The 24,900-nt window shown below is 45.8% G+C and overlaps 1 protein-coding gene and 2 long non-coding RNA genes across 4 annotated transcripts; all 3 read left to right on the plus strand.

The window, feature by feature from the left end:
* ACBD3 (acyl-CoA binding domain containing 3) lies at window positions 1–24,427 on the plus strand. Of its 2 annotated transcripts, XM_059677457.1 has the most exons (8): window positions 4–365; window positions 9,301–9,442; window positions 10,070–10,210; window positions 12,801–12,959; window positions 14,236–14,410; window positions 16,447–16,633; window positions 18,583–18,867; window positions 22,340–24,427. In XM_059677457.1, the coding sequence occupies exons 1-8, from the start codon at window positions 83–85 to the stop codon at window positions 22,549–22,551; spliced, it is 1,584 nt and encodes a 527-aa protein (XP_059533440.1). In that variant the 5' UTR covers window positions 4–82; the 3' UTR covers window positions 22,552–24,427. The 2 variants fall into 2 exon arrangements, with proteins under 2 accessions (XP_059533441.1, XP_059533440.1); XM_059677458.1 differs by lacking the exon at window positions 12,801–12,959 and having other exon boundaries at window positions 1–365.
* LOC132222471 (uncharacterized) lies at window positions 14,418–15,949 on the plus strand. The gene is made up of 2 exons (XR_009450237.1): window positions 14,418–14,831; window positions 15,061–15,949. It is a non-coding gene; the product is annotated as an uncharacterized LOC132222471 (long non-coding RNA).
* On the plus strand, window positions 18,875–22,227 carry LOC132222470 (uncharacterized). Its single transcript, XR_009450236.1, has 2 exons — window positions 18,875–20,080; window positions 20,121–22,227. It is a non-coding gene; the product is annotated as an uncharacterized LOC132222470 (long non-coding RNA).
* Window positions 24,428–24,900: the final 473 nt, after the last annotated feature.

Raw genomic sequence — 24,900 nt, forward strand, 5'->3', positions numbered from 1 at the left:
TCGGCCAGCGGGGGTGAGAGGTCAGCAGGAAGTCGATACGTGGCCGCCGCCTGTCCCCGCCGAGGAGGCGCAGCAGCCGGAGATGGCGGCGGTGCTGAGCGCGGAGCGCCTCGAGGTGTCGGTGGACGGCCTGACGCTGAGCCCCGACCCGGAGGAGCGGCCCGGCGCGGAGGGCGCCCCGCTGCTGCCGCCGCCGCTGCCCCCGCCCTCGCCTCCCGGGGCCGGCCGGGGCCCGAGCGCCGCGGGGAGGCCGCCGGAGCCCGGGGCGGCGGCGGGGGGCGCGGCGGAGGAGGCGCGGTGCCTGGAGCAGCGCTGGGGCTTCGGGCTGGAGGAGCTGTACGGCCTGGCGCTGCGCTTCTTCAAAGGTGAGCCCGCCGCCCCGCCCGCTCCGGGAGCGCGGCCCGGCCCGGCCCGGCGGGGGCCCCGGCGGGGCTGGGCAGTCTCACCCGAGCCGGGCTCCGTCCTTGGCGGCTCCCGAACTTCGTCCCTGCCCGCTGGGCCGCTGGGTCACAGCCCTGACGGCCTGGGGCCTCGGTTCCGCCGTCCGAGGGCCGCCTCCCCGAGGGGACCGGGCGTTTTCCCTGATTTGGCTTCTCGGGTTTCCGAGAGCTGGGGTGGAAGCATGAGCCCGCTCTCTCCCAGCGGACCCCATCCTGGAATTTATTTGTTGCTATTCTTATTATTATTACTGTTACTATTATTGTTGTTGTTTTCTTGTTTCACCGCCGCGTTTCTTTCTCTGCTTCTCTGGCGCGGCACGTCACACCCCACCGGCCTGAACCCCCTTCCCGCGGGCGAAGGCGGCTCTCCGTCGGGGGCTGCACACCCTCCCCGGGCCTGCGGGGGGACCGCGCGCTCCTGCAGGATCTGAGCACCTGGCACTCCCGGTGTGGCCGACAGGAGGGCGTGTTCCGCCCGCACGTCCCCTCCGGCGGGTCACACTCCCAGGAGAAAGGATGCTCGCCCTGTCCTAGGAACTTGCAGAAGGTTAAAATGTTACCCCGTAAAGCAGTGAGCCAAGAGCGAATTCTCAGCGTTAGGTTTAAAAGTGCTCCCCCACCACCCCCCACCCCGTGCACCTCGCAGAATTGTAAAATGTCTCTTCTTAGAGCAGCGGTTCTCAACCTGTGGGTCGCGACCCCTTTGGCGGTCGAACGACCCTTGCACAGGATGGTCGCCTAAGACCATCCTGCATATCAGATGTTTACATGACGATTCATCACAGTAGCAACATGACAGTGATGAAATAGCAACAAAAATAATTTTATGGTTGGGTCACAACATGAGGAACTGTACTTAAAGGGCCAGAAGGTTGAGAACCACTGTTGGAGCAAGATTGTGGTGTGTGGGGTTGTGTGTGTGTGTGTGTGTGTGTAATTGGGTGATTCACTGAGTCAGATGGTGGCGATACCAGTCACATGAGCCTGTCAGTGGGAAAAAGTGATGAGAAGCCCGTTAGTTCGATCTCCTCGAGATAGTGGGACCTCGTGGGCTGCCTGGGCGAGGAGAGACCTCAGCCCAGGAAACTTTAAGGGGAGTTGCTAGGTTCCCTACACATTCCAGAACCGTTGTATTTGTGACACTTTCCCCAGAGGGGGTACCCTTGGGGGTACATGTTTTACCAGCTGAAGTTGAGTGGTTCAATGTGGTGATGCATGCATGCAAGTTAGTTGCTTTTTCTCAAAAAACAACTTCAGTCGTGCAGGCTAATGAAAGTCTCTCTCTCATACATGTTCCAGAACAGTTGATCGTGCCACACTCGTTGCACTTTTCGTTAAGAAGTTTACCCTTGAGCCCTAACCGGTTTGGCTCAGTGGATAGAGCATCAGCCTGCGGACTCAAGGGTCCCAGGTTCGATTCCCGTCAAGGGCATGTACCCAGTAGGGAGTGTGCAGGAGGCAGCTGATTGATGTTTCTCTCTCATCGATGTTTCTAACTCTCTATCCCTCTCCCTTCCTCTCTGTAAAAAAAAAATCAATAAAATATATTTTTAAAAAAAAGACGTTTACCCTTGAAATACTCATCATCATTGCACAATGAATCCAGCCTTGGATTTGGGATCTCTTGGCCCTTGAATGTAGGGTTTCCTGTAGTGATGATGCATTCTCACAGATATAAAATCCTGATGGTTTCTGTGCAATGATTAATAACTACATTTTACCTTCAAATTTTATTCTTAGAATGTAATTTCCCAGATTCGGGAAGGTTAACGTATATTGTAGCAGAAGTACGTCAGAATAGAAAAGAACCAGCTTCTAATCCTAGCTTTTGCCACTTGACTAACAACAAAAACACAAATAGGTAATCTCATCATCTGAGCCTGTCTTATTTGAAAATGGTAGTGGTATCATCTTTGAAAGATTAAAACACTGTACCATGTGCGGTAAACTTAGCATTGCTTTGGAGTCAGGAAGCCTTGGATTCCATTTACTGTAATTCCTAGACAGCTAAGTTTTCTAGACTCAGTTTCCGTCCATTTATATACGCGGAGCTGGATTTGATGCCTCGGACTTGAGACGTAGTGGTCTAACCGTAATATTATTTTGCTGAGTAGTACGACTCCTGGGGAACCTGTAATTTGGGGGGCCTAGTTATCAGTCACCTTAAAGCAGCGGTTCTCAACCTTCCTGACGCCGAGACCCTTTCATACAGTTCCTCATGTTGTGGTGACCCCCAACCATCAAATTATTTTCGTTGCTACTTCATCACTGTAATGTTGCTACTATTATGAATCGTAATGTAAATATCTGATATGCAGGATGTATTTAATGGGTCGCGACCCACAGGTTGAGAACCGCTGCCTTAAAGGAAAAAAGCTACATTGATAGGTATGGTTCACTCCCTTCCTAAGTTAGGCTTTCAAAGCAACATCCAAGCACTTAAAAGGAGAAATAGCAGCATAGCAATCAAAAACTACCTTTCTGCGTTAGCAATGAAGAGGCCATTAGGATGTGAGACGCCTCATTGGGGGAGGGGAAGGAAAGGGTCCTAACGCAGTCAGAGGAATGATGGGAAGAGGGGTAAGGGGGCTGCTGCCTTTGTTTTAATGTGAAATTTTCCAGTGTAATATTTGGCATTTTTATCAGCCTTGCAAGGACTTCAGATAGATCACTATTCTGTGGATTTGTACTAGAATCTCACAAGAATTAGCAATAGCATTACACTTGTTTATCTTCCTCTGTGGGATAAATATGACTCTTGAAAGCATGGGTATCTTTTTCCATTGAAAATAACTTGGGCTGGGAATCAGGAGCCCTGTTTCTCGTTCCATCCCTGTGGCAGTGGTCACAGGCCAGTGACTGAACCATCATGTCAATTACCTATCCTTTCAGTCTTCTGAAGGTAAAAGTCAAATAATAGATGAAAATGCAGATACATGTAAGTTAGCATTTCCCCATCTCAACCGCAGACATTGTGGAGCCCTTGTTATGGATAAAGCTTTGAATTAGGTCACCACTGTGAATGAATAGTCCATTCCCTTTTGCTGTTAAGGAACTGAGAGGCCAAAGGAGGAGTTAAAGACCCAGTGACAGCTGCAGTCCACTGTGGGGGCTCCGGGAGCAATTGCCATTCCAGAGGGGGCAGGCCGGGAGTCACTCAAGGGCAAGGCTTGTGTGTCTGGGAAGGGCAGGTAGGGAGTAGTTCCAGGGAGGGAGTAGTTCCAGGGAGGGAGCTGCAAGGTAAGCTGTCGGGCCCGTGGGCCGGTGAATGCCTTGTAAAGAGCCTTTTTGTTGGTACACAGGAGACAGTGAAGGTTTTCAGCGGAGGAGTAAAGTTGCCCAATTCTAGTTTAGCAAGATTAAGCTGGGTAAGCACTAAATCGGTTGGCTCTATTGTCGCCTTCGTACTTTTTGGATGGCGTTAACTTGCGGAGTTGTACTTTGGCTTTCAGAGTTCTTAGGGGTGAATGTTTCCTTCTGTAACACTTCATTACCTCATTATATTAAGCTGGTAGGTGGTTGCATTAATTTTAAATTCCAGAGTAATAATTGCCACCAGTTACTGAGCAGATATTCGCTGAAAGCTTGGTACTGTTTTGAGAGCTGTATCTACACCGTTTTGTTTAATGCTGCACAAGCCCTTCATGAGGGGATCATCCTGGTTTCCTAGTTGAGGAGCTTGCCCAAGGCCACTCGGTTATTATTAGTAAGAGGCCGGCTTGGTTCCAGAGACAGTCCTTCCCGCAGCAGGAGATGAGCAGCAAGGAGGAGCCCTGTTCCTGGTGGTTCCTACCCTATTGCCTTATCACATCATGGAACTTCTTTTTTTTAATTGAGTTTCTTGGGATGACATTGGTTAACAAAACCATACAGGTTTCACGTGTACAGCTCAGCAAAACATCATCTGCCCACTGCGCAGTGCTCCATTGCCCAAAGTCCGTCTCTTTCTCTCCTCCACCACCCCCTCCCCCCTTTACCCTCTCCCACCTCCCCCACCCCTTTCCCTCTGGCCATCACCAAGCTGTTGTCTGTGTCCCTTCACCTTTTTTCACTCAGCCCCCAACCCCCTCCCTGGAACTTCTTTAATATATTTGCTTGAAAATATTAAGGGCTGATGGAAAGATTCATTTTGTTTTTCTTTTTGTTTTTTCATTTTGTTTTTCTACACACGATCACTTTCTTGAGATTCGCTCAGATATCTGGAAAAGTAAAGTGTGAGAAAGCATCTACTCTGAATCCCTACATAACATTGCTGTCAGTTTGAAATACTGATGTAGTGGCAGGGAATCCCCTCCAAAGGACTGAAGTAAATGTGCCCATCAAAAACATTGGTATTAATAGTATATTCCTATTAACATACTAGGAGACTTTGCGGGAAGCCTGCGTTTAGCTAACCTAATAATTGTTTTTTTACTCTTATAAATTGAAAATCAATGTGTTTTAATTCATTAGAGATTGAAAAATGTTGGTATTCTAATTGTCTTTCCGTCACTGTAATACTTTTCCTCATATACTATTTGGTTTGGGGTACAGTTCAAATAGGAAAGGAAAGTAAATGCTTCTTTCTCTATTTTCAAAATAATGAGTGTCTCTAACAACCTCAAAAGGTGACTTTTTTTTTTTAGTATACTATTGATTTCAGAGAGGAAGAGAGAGGGAGAGAAACATCAATGATGAGAGAGAACCATTGATCAGCTGCCTCCTGCACAACACCCACTGGAGATCAGGCCCACAACCCAGGCATGTGCCCTGACTGGGAATCAAACCATGACCTCCTGCTTCATAGGTCAACTCTCAACGACTGAGCTATGCCGGCCAAGCAAACGGTGACAATTTTTTAATGTCATTATGTACTCATGCTTTTAAACACTTGATTTTATTATTTTAGCTGTTATTATTGATGCTCAAATTATAGGATCACACACACACACACACACACACACTAGAGGCCCATTGTACGAAATTCGTGCATGGGTAGGGTCCCTAGCAGCTGCTGGCTGCCAGCCAGAGCCTCCCTTCACACCCACCTTGTCTTGGCGCCACCTGCTCACCTGCTCCAACATCCCCGCGGTCCCACTCTCGTTGGGGCCAGGAGCACCTCCACTGCTGCCCACTGCCAGCTGTGTCGTCGACACCCACCATGTTCTGTGCCGCCCCCTGGTGGTTAGTGCACATCTAACTCCTGGTCGGTCGAACTCCCGCCCGTGGGGACAATTTGCATGTTAGCCTTTCATTATGTAGGATATATGTGTGATTTTAGCATCTGCCAGATGATTTGTGCAAAAATACACAAATCATAAGTATATGGCTTGATGACTTTTCACACGGAACACACCCTGGTAACCAACACCCAGAAGGAGGTAATGTTTACTTTTATCAGTTAACTAGAATGAGAGCTACTCTGCTCATATTTAGGAAGCTGAGTCTAGAGCCGCACTCCCTGGGGGTGCTCTCTCCTAGTTCTGCCACTCAGTTTAAACTTCGTGCTTTCCTTTACTCAAAGGGTTGTAAGAATTATAAGAAATTACATATATAAACTCATAGATAGTACCTGGCAATTGGTATTCTGTGGCCGAGGACATTACTTATTGTGGAGTGTGTTGACTTAATGGGGGGGAAAGTCAACTTTCAATAAGCACTTTGGCCATGATAGGCAGTTCCCAGTGTTTCATACTCATTGACTCAGCAATATTGCATTGTATTATACTTTCTTGTAAGTAGTATAAGAATTTATCATTCAGGTTTTTTCTCAGCTCAGTATGGGAGCGATGTGGCTGTTTTTTTTAAATATGTTTTTATTGATATTAGAGGGGAAGGTAAAGAGAGAAGAAGAAGAAAAAAAACATTGATTGCTGCACTGGGGATCAAGCCCACAACCTGGGCATGTGCCCTGACCGGGAATGGAACCCGTAACCTCTCAGTGCATGGGACAATGCTCAGTCAAGTGAGCCACACCAGCCAGGGTGAGGTGTGATTTTAATATTTCCAAAAGTAGCATATTCTCTGTGAGGCAAAAGTGTGATTGTAAGCTGCTGTGGGGGAAATACGGTGTCTAGGATGAGGGAGGGGAGATGGTCCTGCTCTCCTCTGCACAGAGGAGCGATCCCTGGGTGCTGCTTGCACTTTGCAGCACAAGGCTTAGGGTGGGAATTCAAATCCCTGCCCTCGTTATCATAAGAGCTGCTATTTAGCCATTGACTGCGGAACCCACAACCTAGGCATATGCCCTGACTGAGAATTGAACCCACAACCTTTCTGTGTACCAGCCAAGATCCCAACCACTGAGCCACATGGCCAGGGCTTTTGTGGCTTTTTTGAGGTCCGTTAGATGCGTTTTATGTAATGCTGAAGACTAGAAATAGATCAACTCAGAATGAAGAAGTGAAAATCACAGCTGTCCAGTGATGGAATAGACTGCTGTGGGGCAGTGAGTTACTACCCCCAGGAAGTGTTCGAGCCCGGGTTAGTAACTACTAGGTGGATACGCTTTGATTGCTTTTGTGTATCTACCACAGTTTTTTCTTTGTGGTTACCATGAGGCTTATATAAAATATTTTATAGTTCTAGTTTAAGCACATCACTTCACAGCATACAGAAATTCTATACTTTTATTTCTCCCTAGCATTTTAGGTTATTGATGTTACAGTTTACATCTTTTCTATACTGTATAAATAGTAACAAATTACTGGAGGCCAAGGTAGATATGGAGGGCAGATTTGAGCTTTGGTTGTGCCATTCAGTCACCTGGCTTTAATATCCTTCCCAACCCATGTATTTGATGGCTTTCATTTCATCAAGTAAAGGCTAGATGGGACTTTGAAATAATTTGTTACCTTTACCTCCAGACAGAAGGGAAAATATGATTTCTCCGTAAATGTACTCTAGCAATTGAGGTGTGAGACTAATAACCTTGTGATGATTAATTTCAGGTGGAAGGGAATTTTAATCTTTCAGACCTTAGGTCGTGGTAACAGTGATTATAATGCTGCTACCAAATTATTTATGCTGTCTTATTAAAACTTATGAATTTAATAAGAACATGATCTAGAAGCCATTTCTATTTTTAATTGCTTGGGAACATGTGTTTTGTGTATTGTATTGGTTTCCTATTGCTCCTGTAACAAACTACCAGAAAATTCGTGTCTTAAAACAACACCTCCTGTCTTAGAGTTTTTGGGGTCAGAAGTTCAAAATAGGTCTCACTGGGTTCAAAGAAAGTGGGGTGGTGGGCAGAGCTGTGCTCCTGGAGGCGCTGGGAAAGCAGCTGTTGCCTCTTCTGGCCTCTAGAGGCCGCCTGCACGCTTTGGCTTTATGGTCCCTCCTCCTCTTGGAGGGTACAAGCTGTACACCAGCTTCCCGGCTCCCTCAGACCCTCTCTCTCCTCCCATTGAGAAGGACCCTGGTGATTACACTGGGCCAAGGCGGGGAAGTCCAGGGTAAGGCAGCTGCAGCCTTAATTCCCCTTTTTCATATAATCGAACGTATCCACAGATTTGGGCTTAGGATGTAGACATGGGGGTGGCTATTATTATGCCTACCACAGGCCATAAAGTCTTCCTGTTACTGGACAGCAGAATATTCATCCATTTTCTAGGCATGCTCTTTCAGGGTCGTGGTCTCCACTGATGGGTCAGTGCTAGGGCAGGGGGTCCCTCGGTCCTGGCATTGCCCACCTGGTTTTGCTGCTTTTCTTCCCGTCCTGGAGGTGAAATACAACTGAAGCTCTAGGGAGGTCACCTTCTGTACCCGGCTGTAAATTGCTCTGCCAGTTTGCTCAGCTGTCTGACTCAGTTTCCCTATTCCACTTGTCCTGGTTTACTGGCCTGTCTCATTGTGAACTGACCACTGGAATTTAGCATATTATTAATTAACTCATTTGACCTTTTTACCAAGTGGAAACCAAAGCAATTAAAAAGGTCAGGTTTATGAAGGAAGGAAAAGGATCAAGTAGTTATTACTCTTGGTGTTATCAGGATGATGCTCTAACCAACTGAGCTATCCGGCCAGGGCTAGTTATTACTCTTAATAGTAATAGTATCTATTACCTCTGAAGTAGCAGTGGACTCCTTACTCCTCTCTGATTGATGAATCTGAGAGGTTAGATGTCCTACACCTAAGAAGTGTCTGAGAGGAGATTTAAACCTAGGCTGTCTGATTCCAAAGCCCCTCCTACCACGTCATACTGCATCAGCAGGATGGAAACGTTTTGAATATAGCCTTTCAAAGTATATGTGTGATCATATTGAAAATGATTGATTCAAAATTATTTTTTAGACCTTTTAAAGAATGATTGTTGAACATGTTTAATATGTATAAAAGATGTCAGTGGTACCCTTATATCTGTGTGCCTGACTGTAGCTTAACAGACTGGTTTCTCTGGAGTCGGTTTTTTTTTGTTGTTGTTCTGTTGTTGTTTTTTAATATTTTTTATTGATTTCAGAGAGGAAGGGAGAGGGAGAGAGAGACTGAAACATCAGTGATGAAAGAGAATCATTGATAGGCTGCCTTCCGCATGCCCCCTACTGGGGATCAAGCCCACAACCCGGGCATGTGCCCTGACCAGGAATCAAACCCAGGACCCTTCAGTCCTCAGCCCTCAGCCCAATGCTCTACCCACTGAGCCAAACCGGATAGGGCTGGAGTCATTTTAACAAATATTGGTACTTGGCTTCATTTTTAAAAAATTCCGCATAAAGGTTATTAAAATTTAGTATTTGAAAAAGGTCTCACTATAATAGTGTTTCTATCTCTCGTAGGCAGCTTGGACATACCTATAGCAAAACTTGAGCATGCAGCTGAAAATTATGCATTTTTCCAGTGCTAATTATTTTCCTTCTGGGTTTTCTTTCTTTTCTTACAGAAAAAGATGGCAAAGCATTTCATCCAACTTACGAAGAAAAACTGAAGCTCGTGGCGCTGCATAAGCAGGTTCTTTTGGGCCCGTATAACCCCGACACTGGTCCTGAGGTTGGATTCTTCGATGTGTTGGGGAATGACAGGAGGTCAGTGTTTTGTTGTATTATTAATTTAACGAGGACAGTGTTGAAAACGGTACAAAGTGAATTGGTGACAATGCAAATAGCTGGTTCATTAGCTTAGAACTGAAACAAACATTTTTGCTTGCAGCTTCTGGAGTCTTCAGATGTTTATCTCTTTTGGGCTTGGAGGTGTTTATGGCTAAATATTGTGGAAGAAGCTTACTCATCTGATTATGAACATAAGACAAGTACAGCTTCATTTGATTCTTCCTAATAATAATAATAATAAAAGCTGCCATTTAAAAGATGTAGTAATTGATTTCCTTATTGGGACATATAGAGAGCTGTGACAAAAAGGAATACATTGACTATTCAGTTAAGGCTAAAATATAAGTAAAATTCAGATACGCTTTTGCTAGTACAGAAATGATCAGCAGTGCAGTGGTTAAGTTGTAGTTTGGGTTGTACGTGGCATGGCTAATTTAGTAAATCACTATATGCTTGTTGAAACGGGAAGTTTTGCACCTTTTGTGTATAATAGAATTATTCTTCACTTTAGTTATGATTGAGAATTGTTCATGTTTAGGTTTCAATTTAATGGAATTCTCATCCTCAAGACGAGGAGGTGACTTTTCTTGTTATTCCTTCCAGGAGAGAATGGGCAGCGCTGGGAAACATGTCTAAGGAGGAGGCCATGGTGGAGTTTGTGAAGCTCCTAAACAGGTGCTGCCATCTCTTCTCAACATACGTCACATCCCACAGAATAGAGAAGGAAGAGCAAGAAAAGAGGAGGTGAGGCTTGGGTGCCCCGAGCACTGGTCCTTGTCCCGCCCCGTGTGTGGAGGCCTTTGCTGTATGGAGTGCTCTAGATCAGGTGTGGACTGCCTTTGGCTCCACAGTGAGGGCAGTTGGCAGACTTCCTCATGTGAGCAGATACATATTCCTGAGTTTGGGGCTTGCTGCCTCTGTCTGGCTATCCCTGCAAGAGGACCCGCCTATCCACGGGCAGCGTTCCTTCTGTGTCATTACACTAAATTTTTGAGCAAGCACCATCAAGTCAGCCACCCTCTCCTCCTTACCCTCTGGTCCGACACACCCTTTGCGGCTGCCTCCCTTGTTTCTAGAATATTCATACTTCGTATCATGCTTACGGGCTGTGAAGCACGGTAGGCCTTATACACACATTCCAGGTTGGTTCTGGCTTCCAGATGGCTTATTCGTTGTTTCGAGGGGCTGGAGGGGCCGCTGCTGGATGCGCTTTGTATTTATGGATTCTTCATCGTTGTGAGTGCAGCAGGATGGTAGTTAACACTTATTTATCCAGAGGCTATATTCTTCATAACTTCGGCTATCTACATTTTCTACATAATGAAAATGACGCTATAAAACCAAATTTTTTCACATTATATTACACTACTTTAGAAACAGTTGGTTCTTTGGTTTCTCACCTGAACCTGGATTGGAAATAATAGATGAGCAGAGAAAATAGCCTGATAATGAGGGAGAAGCCAGAAGCCAGGAAAAAATAGACACAAGAATTATAAAAATGTGGCAGTTTGGCGCCATTTAATAGAAAGGTAAACTTCTCCATCACTGTATTATGGCACATGCAGTTTTATGTTTATAGTTATAACTCTAGAGTCATCAAAAGACAGAGCGCTGGATATAATTTCCTGTTTAAGAGGATAGGAAGTAGCTTAATACATTTTCAAAGGTCATTTTTCTCCAAAGGAAATGTTTCGATTCCTGTAAGAATGTAATGAGGTCCCTTTACTGGAAAATTGATTTATGTGCTACGGTGCATTGTGTAGTGATGTTAAGTTCCTTTTTAACAATAAATTGAATATTTAAGTGCCTATTCAACATAGAAAACTGTAGTTTTCCTTTTAAAAATAAATTTCTGTCATGAGGTAAAGTCCATATAGAATTCCTTTAAGGCATTTAAAAGACTAGACTTCCTTGCCCAGCTGGTGTGGCTTAGTGGTTAAGCTAAGAACCAGGAGGTTATGGTTGGATTCAGGGTCGGGGCACATGCCCAGGTTGCAGGCTCGATCCCCAGTAGAGGATGTGCAGGAGGCAGCTGATCAATGATTTCCTCTCATCGTTGATGTTTCTCTCTCTCTCTCTCTCTCTCTCTCTCTCCCTCCTCCCCTCCCTCCCTCCCTTCTTCTCTGAAGTCTATAAAAATATAAAATAAAATGAAGAGACTAGACTTCTTTTATCCTAAAGCTTAAGCTCTGGCTTGTGGAACACTTGCCCTGTATACCAGCTGTGAAATATTAAAAGTAGGTCATTTTATTACTGTATGTTGAGTCTTGGCTGTGGTTCAGGTGTGTGGTTAATTATTTAATAGGAATTTGGAAAGAAAAGTGGGGTAACCAGAAACAGTGTGTTTTCTGAGACTTCTCAGAAATCTTCTCTTTCATCCCTTCTTCAGCCTCCCTGTTCCCCACACGCTCTTAGACGCGGACGGCATCCACTCCTCGCGCCGGAATCTGTGGTCCTTTGGGAGACGGGTTATGGGGAAGGGGAGCGCTCCGCTGGGGAAGGGCTGCACCTTGATTCCAAGTGTTGTTTTCTTTCTTAAAAGCTTTCAAGTTATTTTTAGTTTCTGAAACAATACACAAATGAATGCAATACAAGTTATTTTTATGTATGAAACACAATCTGAAAACCTTCCTTCCCACCGTACCTTTAATCTCACTCCTCTCTCCATAGATAAAAATTGACACAATTAAGATGTATACATTTTCAAAGGTCATTTTTTTTTTCTCTAGACCTTTTTCTGTATATTTACCTGTTTTTTGTTGGGGGTTTTTTGTGTGTGTGTGTGGTTTGTTTTTTTCCATGAAACAGATATGTTAAATGTCTTTACAAATTAGACCAGCAGTTCTAGCCTTCTTTTATGGGTGCATGGCATTTCAGGGTGGATTATTCATTCCTCTAAAGTGTGTTAGCTGCTTCTCTTTCCAGCCCTGTGCTAAGCCCTGAGAATGTAGTGGTGAGCTAGGCTGTCTCTACCCTTCAGCAGCATGTACCTTCATGGGGAAGGCAGATGGACGTAGTGCTGAACTTACCACACGGCTTTCATTGCAGTTACAGGAGCAGCCTGAAGGAAAAGCGTGTGGTGCTGTGAGCATGTGTACGAGGGGAGCCGTGGGGCATGGGTAGGCACCTCGTCATGATCTGAGTAGTAGTAATTCTGGCCGAGATCTTGTATATTGTGTGATTGGTTCTATATGTTAAGTGTGTGCATTTCAGATTTCGATACTGTGTGGTTTTCTGAAAAGTTTCCGTCCATGTCACTGTGAAATAAAGTCTGAAGTTGCTTTTAAACAGGATGTCTGTATGGGGCTCATTCTCTCTGTCCTGTACCTGGTAGGAAGGAGGAGGAGGAGCGCAGGCGGCGGGAAGAGGAGGAGAGAGAACGTCTGCAGAAGGAGGAAGAGAAACGTCGGAAAGAAGAAGAAGAAAGGCTCAGGCGGGAGGAGGAAGAGAGGAGGCGGCTGGAAGAAGAGAGGCTTCGGTTGGAGCAGCAGAAGTAAGCTGGCTGTGCGCTTCAGCTTAAGCGAGAGAAACGGACGCCTTGCTGCTGTGGCCTGACTATGTGCCGAGGATCGTTCTGATCCGGGCGGCTGCGGGGTGGACCAGCGCTAGCTACTTAGCATTTCTGCCAGTGTCGCGTTGCCACAGAGGGCCTCGTCTTAAGCAGCATCTGGCTGCAAAAGGAGTGAAGGGTATTGAAAGGGTTTGGGATTCACTCCAGAACCAGGGACTGAGCAGCTGAGGTTGCTCGCTTGCTCCCTATCCCTGAGTCCGCATGGTCTCTTGTCTTTGGTGTCTCTTTTCCAACCTTCCTGTTCTCTGCAAATCGTCGCTGTCTGCTTGGGTACCCACAGGTTAGTCCAGCCTGGATTTAGATGGTTTTTGTTTTTGTGCATCTGATAGAGACTGGCTGGCATCTGAGAGACCCAGTTTCACATTCCCGGGACAGGGAGTTTGGTTGTTTTAGCCTGTGCCGGGTGTCCCCAGTACAGGGCGTGGGAGCTGAGACCATTCCTGGTCTATCTCAGAAGCTGCTGTTCTGGAGGAGCTGTGGGTCCAGGAGGAAGGACTGACCCCCACAGGACACTGGGAGGAAGGCCCGGGGTCCTCAAGGTGGCAGGGCGAATGGATTAAACCAGAGGACATGGGAGCCCAGAGGTTTCTCTGCATTATTGCTGAGTCATTCCTCAGGAAAGCTGCAGATCAGCCCAGGCCTCCATCTGCTTTGAAGAGAGACGATGGCTACGGCTCCTGGTGGGGCCATAGTTGCCAGTCGGTCCTCTCACAGCTTTGTGGTTAGAGCAGAGGCTGGAGCCAGTCCGCCTTGCCTTCAGCACTGGTTCTGGCATCTGCTAGCAGGGTAATCTCTAGCCTCCATTACCCTAACACCTCCATTTCCTCTTGTGAAACCCTACCCCCAAAAGCAGTGGCGAGACCTGGGGGGTCAGTCCAGGGAAGGGCCTTGAACACTGCCTGGTACATAGTAAGGGCACATAACCGTTAACAGATGTGCTGGTGGTGATAATGATGGTGTGTTTATTATTATTCTCTCTCTCCATCCGAAATTTTCCTTGGGAACCTAAGTAAAAAATTAGAGATCATGCTCATTTTCTTAAATTGCTTCTGGGCCTGGGACACATGCTGATTGGTATACATTACTAGCTGAGTCATTTCTAAGAGGTGTCAATTATAAAAATAAGTAACAAGGGCATTTTATTTTGTCATGACCGCTCTCCTGTAGCCAGACTGGTGTCTATTCTTTCATGTTTTAGGCAGCAGATAATGGCAGCTTTAAACTCGCAGACCGCCGTGCAGTTCCAGCAGTACGCAGCCCAGCAGTACCCGGGCAACTACGAGCAGCAGCAGATCCTCATCCGCCAGCTGCAGGAGCAGCACTACCAGCAGTACATGCAGCAGCTCTATCAAGTCCAGCTCGCCCAGCAGCAGGTATGGGAGGCGGCTCAGCCTGCAGCCTCAGGGGGTGTCTCGTTTCATTGGAACCCCAGGTCTTTTTTAACAGTCGCTGATGAATTTTGCATTAGCCTCAGGTATAGAGTCACTTTTAGCTGACCTTTATTAAGGGAGACTTTAATGTTGCATCGACAATTATGAAAGAAAATGTAATCCTCAAGCAACAGGCAGTGTGGCCGCTGGTATATCGTCCGAGGTGTATCTGGGAGTTGTGTGGGCTTAATGTCATTCCACTGAGTCTACGTAGATTCCAGTCGTGGTCCTGGAGCCAGGAGGACTTGGTAACTAGCATTAGTTCAAGGATGTCCTTCGGGCAGTGTGCTGTCATAGGCCTGGACAGCTTCCAGTGGGAGGACCCCGGCCCTTAAGGCTACTGGCTGGTCCATCTTGACTTTGTGTAAGTACAGTAGCGAGACAGTGCTCCCTGCAACACATTGCTAGTCCCCCACCAACTGCGCACCCCCAAACAGCTTGCTTCCAGTGTGAGTAGGTGGTTTGGGGGATAGAACATGGGACCAGGTCAGATGACACTTGGACTGTGCCCTGGCTTTGCCATTATCTTGTTGGATCTCAGACAGGTTAACCGCTGCTCTGGTTTTTCTGCTTCCTCCCAGTCAGTAACTAAGGGAGATGAAATCCTGGTACCTGTCCTGTTAGCCTCACAGGACAGTTAGAGGAGTAAGGTGAGGAGATAGCTACTCTGTGAAAGTTTTTGTGCATTTGGAGGGTAACTGATTTTACATTTTCTTTGACATCTTGCAGTGGCATAAAATGCCTCTTTACACTCAATTTGGCTAAGTTTTCCTTATTCGAGTAATTTTCACTTATAAAGCGGTTACTACCTGTCAAATCTGAGTGAAGAAATTCTTATTAGGTGAAGAAATCTTTGTTTTGCCAAGCTCTTTAAATTCCTTGAAATTTAATATTCTAACCTAAAATACCTTTCCCCCTAGTCTTAAGCATTAGTGTCAGACACAAAAAAAGAGCATATATTACACAATTCCATTTATGTAAAGTTCAATATAGGCAAAGAAGACTATAGTGCTATGAATCAGAATAGTTGTTACTCTTGGGGGTGGGGTGGAAAGGGCACCAGGGGCAGGTCTGGGATGCAGATAATGTCTTGATCTGGGGGTTAGTTACATGGGTATGTTTGATTTATTAAAAACAATCAAGCTGTACATTTATGATTTGTATGCTTTTGATATTTCTACTGGTATTAGTATTTATCATCTTGATAGAAGAAAAGGAATGCCCTGCCCTTGCCGGTGTGCCTCAGTGATTGGAGCGTCGGCTCGCACAGTGAAGGGTCGCGGGTTTGATTCCCAGTCAAGGGCATGTACCTGGGTTGTGGGTTCAGTGCCTGGCAAGAGGCGGCCAATCGATGTGTCTGTCTGTCTCACATCGATGTTTCTCTCTCTCCCTCTCCTTCCTCCTCTCTACCTCTGAGCCATTCTCTCTAAATCAATGGAAAAAATACCCTTGGGTAAGGATTAACAAAACAAAGAAAAGAAAAGAAGAGGAAAAAAAGGAAAGGGAATATCACAAAATAATTGTCCTTTGGGTTTAAGATGTTTTTACTCTCCCATTTTACCTCAGAGAGCATTTTGATTTCATGTATATGAATTTTATCAAGATTCTCTTCTCTCAATTTTAAGGACAAATGTCACTGTGTCCAGCTTTTGCCCTTAATAATTTTATTTTGTGTTGATTATTTCTGCCTACTTTAATTTTTCCTCTTTACTTTTTCTAGTGATCCTCAGATAACAAAATGTGATTCTCAGTTACAGGTTTTCATTCACGTTGATTTTTTTAATCACTTTTAACTGTTGGTTTATATTGTACTATTACCATTCATTATAGATAGGATAAAAACTGGTAAGGTTTATTAGTAACTTCTTGGGGCAGAATGTTTTGGTCGTGTTAATACATGGGTCAGAACGCATTCCAGGGCAAGTGTCTCATTTATTAGCCTTCCGGGTCAGTGTGTCTTCGCTTTTTCCCCACTGCAGGCAGCGTTACAGAAACAACAGGAGGTGGCAGCAGCGGGGGCTCCTTCGCCTACATCATCGAAAATGAATGCAGCTGTACCAAGTGATATGATGTCAGTTAATGGACAGGCCAAAACCCACACTGACAACTCTGAGAAAGAGCTTGAGCCAGAAGCTGCAGAAGAGGCCCTGGAGAATGGACCAAAAGGTATTACATCCACATGACTGAATCCAGACGCCATGAGAAGCAAAGTCAGGAGGTCATGTTCACTAGACCTGAGAGCAAGTACATGTGTGCAAGAGTTGCATGCATTTTCACTCTGTTTAGTCTGAATCTGTGCTTCTGGTGACCCTTGGAAGAATAGTGTAGAGGGGGAAATCAGATCTATATATTGATTATCTGTTGCTGTGTGACAAATCGCCCCCAAATTCAGCAGCTTAAAATAATAATAAACATGTATCATCTCACGCAGTTCCTGTGGGCATTTTGATTTCATGTATCTGAATTATAGATGGAGGACAGCTTAGCTGAGTGGTGGTGGACCTGGTCCCTCCTGAGGTTGGAGTTGAGGTGTTGGCTGGGACTGTAGTCCTATGAAGCTTGACTGGGACTAGAGGCTCTGCTTCCAAAAGGGCTCCCTCACCCGACGGGCAAGTTCAGGTTGGCCGTGGGCCGAGGTCTCACTTCCTGCCTGGGGAAGCCTCTCCTGGAGCTGCTGAGTGCCCTCACCACAGCGGCAGTGGCTGGCTTCCTCCAGAGCACGTGCCCTGAAGGTGCACAGAGCTGCGTGACAGTGTCTCTCGTGCCCTGACCTTGGCTGCTAAGTGCCCTCACCACAGCGGCAGTGGCTGGCTTCCTCCAGAGCACGTGCCCTGAAGGTGCGCAGAGCTGCGCGGCAGTGTCTCTCGTGCCCTGACCTTGGGGTAACACACCACATTTCCGTGCGTTCTCTTGGCCACAGGTACCACCTGATGGGCGTTTCGGATGGTGACCTCACAGGGGCATGAACACCCCGAGGCAAGGGGACTGGCAGCCATCTAGCAGGCTGGCTCCCATATACTACAGTGTATTTTTTGAGACTGAAGTACCATGCTGCCCAGAAGATCATGTAGCATTTTCAAGGTCTCCTGGCTTTTTATGGGCAACTTATTCATTCATCCAGCAGTTGGTTGAAAATTTCCTGTGCGCTAGGAGTACTGGGGTGAGGCAGACTGCACACACACTTGTAAATTGTGGCTCTGTTTAGCACTGATGGGGAGAGAGGGTTATTATTGTTTGAGCGCGTGTAACATGGGGGGTGACCTAGTCAGAGAAGTCGCCAGAGGCTTTGCTGGGGAGGGACCATTGAGCTGAGAAATCAGAAGCAAGATGGGCATCAGCTCAGTAAGACGGAGAGAGGAGCACTCGGTGACAGTGCTCAGGGGCGGCGGGTTCAGAGATCTTCCTTGTCTTTTAGAACAAGTAACAGAAAACGGTGTCAGAAAAGACTTTGAAATGCCTTAGCTTACAGCCCCCTTTTTTCCCCTGTTAACAATATATCAGTATTTTAAAATGAATCTTGGCCGAAAGCTCTGTGATGAACTCTGGGAAACCCGTTGAGTAGTCCAGTGCGTGTGGAGACTGCTCAGCAGCAAGACTTGCCTCCTCCTTACTGAGTCCCTGGCAGTTCCACTTCTGCCCGAGTTTTTCTGTTTCTCTGAGTTCCTCGAGAATAACTTCTAGGAATTTGAGCTACTGAGAGGTGAAGACCTTATTCAAAGTCCATATCCAAAAGTGAATTTATTGCTAAGTCCGGATCCTTCTTTTTTTAAGGCCAGATCTTTCTTCTTTGTTATAGATAAGATAAAAACTGATAAAGGCCCAGCTAGGAAGTTCCCATGGTTATTTCTAAATCCCCATATGTAATTAGCATGTGTTGGGGGGGGGAACACGTCTAAGATTTCGGATCACATGTCTTACTTGAAGTGGCGTGCTGACCTCTGGGCACCTGTGACATTGTTCAGGGAAGTAACTTGGGGAGACCTCCCTGGGGGACCTTTATGTGCCTCTGAGTCCTCCATCCGGTAGACCGTGTCTCCCTGGGTGCCTGCATGCGGCTGGGCTGCCTCAGGTGACGGCTCCTCCCCTGTAGCTGTTGTAATTTCTGTTGTCTTCAGACTCTCTTCCAGTAATAGCAGCTCCATCCATGTGGACGCGACCCCAGATCAAAGACTTTAAGGAGAAGATCCGGCAGGACGCGGATTCCGTGATCACCGTGGGCCGAGGAGAGGTGGTCACTGTTCGCGTACCCACCCACGAAGAAGGATCCTATCTCTTCTGGGAATTTGCCACAGACAGTTATGACATTGGGTTTGGGGTATATTTTGAATGGACAGACTCTCCGAACACTGCTGTCAGCGTGCATGTCAGCGAATCCAGCGATGACGAGGAGGAGGAGGAAGGTAGAGCCATTGGTCCATATTCAGTAGCTGCTGGGTTGTGTCTTGGCAGAAGGGGCAGCGGTTCAGAGGCCGGCCAGCCTTCCGCCTCCTGATTAACACTTCACAGGCAGGATCGCTCCCTACAGGGGTGGGGCTTTGGCTGGGAAGGCGGTGAGAGGCCAGCTCCTATAGGGACTGGTGCCTGAACAAGGTCTGTTGGGCCATTGGTTTGGCCATTTCTGCTTCCTGAATAGTATTTTACTTCCAGCCTTGTGTGTGTGAAAGCTAAACGTGCAAGGTGATTTTGAAAAATTTCAAAGGCGCAAGCGAGAAATTCTGCCAGCTTCGGAATTTATTTAAATTTGTTTCTGATGTTAGCTTTTTAGGTCACTATTCTAAAAAAATTTAATGTAAGTACAGAAACTCACTAGAACATCCTACAAGACATACAAATTTTAAAAATCACTCACTCTTCCCTGTTTCACTAGAAGGTAATTTTTTATTTGCTCTAAGTGGACAAAATTGTTTCCAAGGACAGTCTAGGAAGTAGGTTATCAAATGTATTGGTTGTTAATTGAGAAGATGGTCTCCTCGATATTGTCACATAGCAGGCTAGAACTCGGGGCTTTTGTGCACGGTGCCTAGTAAGCACTGCAGTGTTTGCTGCCGCGGTGGAGAGTGACATGGAGGGAGCTGACGGTGCGAATGGAAAGCACCTTCTCGTGGGTCCTGGGAGCCCGCTGTTCAGACGCTTGTAGACGGGCCGCTCGTTCCTGAAGAGGCTGAGGGACTAGAGGGGGTCACTTTAAAGAGGCAGTCGGTCGGGGGAAGTGTGTGGGGGGAGGCTCAGAGTTCCGTGAGCTTCTGAGCAGCACAATCATGTCACCGCACCGTGCCCCAGCCTGGGCCACGCGTGGAAACATACGGGGCAGTGTCCTTTCAGAGCTGCTGTGCCTCCCATAGCGTTTTGTCGCCAGCCGTCTTCATTTCTGAGGGCCACCAGCAAGGTGAAGCGTTGTCCACACATGTTCCTGACTGAACCCGAAAGAAAAGATACAAGAGGGAAAAGCAAAAAGAAGTGAGACAGAGAGCAGAGCAGGTGCCAGGGCCACGGTCTCAGCAACCTCAGGACCCGGCACTGAGCCTGTGCTGGCCTTTCTGGGTCATCACAGGGACTCATTGCAATCAGACTGTTGGCAGACGTCTGCGAAGGAAAGTGTGTGCGTGTGTGTGTGTGTGTGTGTGTGTGTGCGCGCGCGCGCGCGTGTGTGCAGATAGTTCTACTTACAGAGAGCTTTGTAAGTAACAGAAGAGTTCTCTGTTCCGGAGCAGGTACAGGAGTATTTCTCCTGGCTTGCCTGCTGAAGAGCTTCTAAAAGTAGGTTCCTTCCTAGTCTGAGCCCTCAGCTATAATAATTTGGGGGTTATTGCTATTGGGAGGAGCACTGTAAACATGGCTGGGACCTATCTAGAGGTGAGAACCCTGATATCCCAGATCTAATCTAGAATGCCCCTCAAGTGGACGATGGCATGACCTTCCTGGTGCTGTTTTGAACCTTAAAACAATTGGCAGCTAAAACTAACCCATGAAACCTCTGTATTAATGTGAAGTAGCCACAGTGAGCATTGATCGCCCCCAGGAAGTGCTTGCTGCGCGTGCGTACAACTTCTTGTTGGAAGAGGCAGCTCATAAGCTGCTTGGTCCCTATGCGTGCGCCTCCTTGTGGAGGCCACCGAGCCACCAAGGCTTGTCCACGTTGTGTTTCCTGGGGATCCTCTCGGCTCAGGTAGATAGGAGTCCGGGTTTTTGTTTGTTGCTGTGGTTTTTTCTCCATTCAGTCTTGAAAGAGGAGTTTGTTGTCTCTGAAGTGTGGTGGGTGTAACCCATCTTCCTACTGTAAGTCTCCACTTTCTTGCTTCCAAGTCCCAAGTCTTTGCTTAAAGTGATGAAAGGAGCGTTGTTCATCCATCCTAGTAACTTTAGTTTTACAGATTTTGAACAAAATTTGGGTCTTGAACTAATGGACCAATGATCTGTTTCATGGATATCCTTTTAGGCAACAGTGAACATTTGGAATGGCTTTGTATTTCTCATTTGTAAATGAAGGACATTAATTTTTAAGTATTGCTGTGATCTGATATGGTCCTGTTTATATCATCTTTTCTCTTTTTTTAACAACTTTCTTTTTTAGATTATTTTTAGACTGATAGGAAAAGTTGCAAAGATAGTACATGGAATTCCCATATTACACCCCCACCCTCCCCACCCCTGCACCCAATTTCCCCTGTTGTTAATATTGTACATTATACTGTGGTACATTCATCATAACTAATGAACCAGTACTGATACATTATTATTAACTGAAGTACATCGTTTTTCACATTTCCTTAGTTTTTACCTAATGTCCAGGATCCCATCGAGGATGCCACATTGTATAGAGTTCATGATCATGTTGCCTCAGGCGCCTCTGGACTCTGAGAGTTTGTCAGACTTTTTTGTTAAAATTCCTGGCAGTAGCCATTGACAGTCACCATGCAGCTAACACAGTCACCACATTCACTCTGCCATGTTATAAATCTGAAAGTCTTCTATCTTCGCTGAACATTCCCTTGACGTATTTTCCTTGAGGCTGTTTATATTTAATATGTTAAGTTGGGACTTTTGAACTGGCGTATAATTGTCTCCCTCCTGTAGGTTTCTACATCTAGCTTCCTCTCCTCTAACCTTATGTCATTACACGGAAACTATTGACTGGGGCCAGCCTAGAACCAGAGCTCATATTTCTGTCACTGGGATCATCCCTAGATTACACAGGCCTAGTGAACATAATTGAATTGTCAGAGTGTCTCTGAGTGCCTACCTCTTACGGTTTTCTCATCTCAGTCCTTACATTTAAGATAATAGTGCTCCTCGGTGCCCTCCCTTCCTACAGCAGAGAGGACTTCGAGATCGGTGAGCAGAAGGAGGAGTCTGTGGCCTTACGCAGATGAGGGCGGTCCTTCCAGTTGGGAATTGAATGGCTTGGAAGGGGAAAGTGAGGCTCACAAATAGGAGCAGTGATTAGCGTACAGAGAGGGAGAGGATGCAGCCGCTCCACAGCCAGATGTTCACCGCTGGGCTCCCAGGGCCCAGGCAGAGCTGGGCACATAGCAGTGACTCATCCGTGTGAACGAATGAGTGATACATCTTTATTGATCTCAGAGAGGAAGGGAGAGAGAGAGAAACATCCATGATGAGAGAGAATCATGGATTGGCTGCCTCCTGCACGCCCCACACTGGGATCGAGCCCACAACCCAGGCATATGCCCTTGGCCAGAATCAAAACCGGGACCCTTCAGTCCACAGACCGACGCTCCACTCACTGAGCCAAACCAGCTAGGGCAAGTGAATTTTTTTTTTTTTAAGTGAATTCCTAACAGGCAGTTTTGAAAGAAAGGGTGGAGTTTCAGTGCTTGATGGAAATGCATGATTTGTCTCTCTTCTTTCTCACAGAAAACATCCCATCTGAAGAGAAAGCCAAAAAGAATGCCAACAAGCCCTTGCTGGACGAGATTGTGCCTGTGTACCGACGGGACTGTCACGAAGAGGTGTACGCCGGCAGCCACCAATACCCAGGGAGAGGAGTCTACCTCCTCAAGTTCGACAACTCCTACTCTTTGTGGAGGTCAAAGTCAGTCTACTACAGAGTCTATTATACGAGATAAAGCTGTTACTGCAGAGCCTGGGTCTAGGGCTGGGCGGAAGATGGCATTTAGTTGGGAGGTTTCTTTGGACTTTTGTGGAGCATTGCAGTCAGTGTTTGTGGTGGTCTGGTGGTTTGTGAACTCTTGTTGAGAATCGGGACTTCCTGGAGACTCTTTAGCATTAATCCTCGGGGTGAAAGGGGTTCCTCAGACTTAGCCCGCTGTTCAGTGCCGGCCAGCAGCAGCCCTAGAGGATGTGGAAGTTCCATGAGCTGCGTGTTACATCTTTAAAGTCTCCAGAATAAACATCCCGCTGGGTTAGTCCCCTGCTACCTGCCCGATGTGTTTATGGGAGCCCACCGTTACAGCGCCCTCTCGTGAAATCCTTACGTTAGTGTTCTACCCGAGGCACACAACTGGGAAGATCACGATTTTTAAAACTTAAAAACTCGAGACCTCACAGATTATAGTGGGAAATAATTGCTTCAATTTGATGTGGTTGTGAATGACCCAGATTGGTTTTTGCTTTGGGATCAGCTGCTTAGGTCAGAGTTACATTACAGGGAGTTACTTTCTGAGATGATCTTAAAATAGAATGTCCACACCCGATTGCTGATGCAAGTGTCAGCACACGTAGACCACCTCAACACCCTCGCCTCCACGGCTCACGGTCCTCTTCATTTGGTGTGTATACTGCCCGTAGCAGACCAAAAGCCACTCATTTTTGTCTTGATTTGGCTTTGTGTAAGAGCATCTCCAATTGAAACTGCTTTCTACACAAGCATATAGTTACATAAACAGTTTTGTAAACTCAAATTGCCACCCACTGAATTAAAAATAGAGAAAATCATTTAAATATAATTCAGTGTATGAAGAATAACATTGCACTAATGTGGAGATCACTGCCAGAGACGGCTCATTTTTAATTTGTTACTCCTTAGGCACAAACCCTACAGGATTTCCGCTTGGAATTACTAGAGAATTGGACGTGCATATGCCCACGCTTAAATTTTTTATGGCTTTAGTCTGTATTATGTTTTTATTGATGGGAAGAGGTATACCTTCGTTTTCTTCACTGAAAACGAATGTGGGTTAATTAATTGCCTCCGGTATATATAAGTGATTGACTAGTCTAGAGATTCTTGTTTTCAGAGGGAGGGTAGTACAGATAGAAAATGACAACGATGGCAATATACACACGTAATGTTACTCTATGTTGTTACTGAAATACTTCCATTTTTTACATGTCAGATCCTAAGTCACTCTGTAGGCGGGCTCCCCTGCAGTGGGTACAGTTCACTACATAAGGAAGGGGCTGTTGGTTTTGTGTGCTGCGTTCTTTCTGTTTTTTTAATACCTGGTTTTGTACATACCTAACTGTTCTCTTCTATTGTTTGGAAACTGGATTATTTTTCCTAAGAAGTGCTTAACCTGTGTTTTTTCATTTTGATTAGTTTCAGCTCATAGACGTTCACACTGTTACATTAGAGCACTTGTCAGCTGTCCGTCAGCTCTCATGTACATACGGTCTAGAAACCACGGGGTTAGGCACTTCCAGGCTGTTTTGTTGTGTTTTGTTTTGTTTTTTTAATGAGAAAATACTGTATTTAAAATGTAAAATAAACTTTTAAAAAGCAGGCACTAATATATATTTCTTCCAGCCTTTGATTACAGACCTGTCCTTGCACATGTTAAGATGAATTATCTTCTAAAATATTATTGTTCTTGGGAGCAGTGTGTGTGACTTCACATAGCGGTTCCTGTCACGTGTCCATGTCAGAACATTGTGGGTTTAAACTTTTATATTGCCTTTGGCTGTTGATTAGTACAGTTCAAATGCGATTTCAAAGAGATCTTGGAAAATATATATTTAATCAATTAAAATGTTTATCTGTAACTTGTTGATGTTTCATTGATAAGTTCCTCTCTGAAGCATTAGTTCTGCATCTCATCACTTGGGTAGGACAAGAAGGAATGTTTTAAATGATCTTTTCTGTTTTAAAAAATTAAGAAAACGAGCAAACCATTTCTGGCTGATTATTTAAGTTTTGCTGTGAATTAACCTCATGAGTTAAACAGATTAAAACTTTTCAGACTTGCTGGTGAATGGAAAGCACTGGCTTCTATAAGATGATTTCCCCACCCTAACCAGTTTGGCTCAGTGGCTAGACCAGGGGTGGGCAAACTTTTTGACTCGAGGGCCACAATGGGTTCTTAAACTGGACCGGAGGGCCAGAACAAAAGCATGGATGGAGTGTTTGTGTGAACTAATATAAATTCAAAGTAAACATCATTACATAAAAGGGTACGGTCTTTTTTTTTTTTTTTTTAGTTTTATTCATTTCAAACGGGCCGGATCCGGCGGGCCGT

The sequence above is a fragment of the Myotis daubentonii genome, chromosome 20 (assembly GCF_963259705.1).
Source record: "Myotis daubentonii chromosome 20, mMyoDau2.1, whole genome shotgun sequence".
NCBI classification, from domain to species: domain Eukaryota; kingdom Metazoa; phylum Chordata; class Mammalia; order Chiroptera; family Vespertilionidae; genus Myotis; species Myotis daubentonii.

Excerpts from the sequence above, each read along its gene's own strand:
- ACBD3 (XM_059677457.1), top strand. The coding sequence starts at position 83 with ATGGCGGCGGTGCTGAGCGCGGAGCGCCTCGAGGTGTCGGTGGACGGC. Across the intron at positions 366-9,300 it reads GGCGCTGCGCTTCTTCAAAG|AAAAAGATGGCAAAGCATTT; the intron begins GTGAGCCCGCCG and ends CTTTTCTTACAG. Across the intron at positions 16,634-18,582 it reads CCTGGAGAATGGACCAAAAG|ACTCTCTTCCAGTAATAGCA; the intron begins GTATTACATCCA and ends TGTTGTCTTCAG.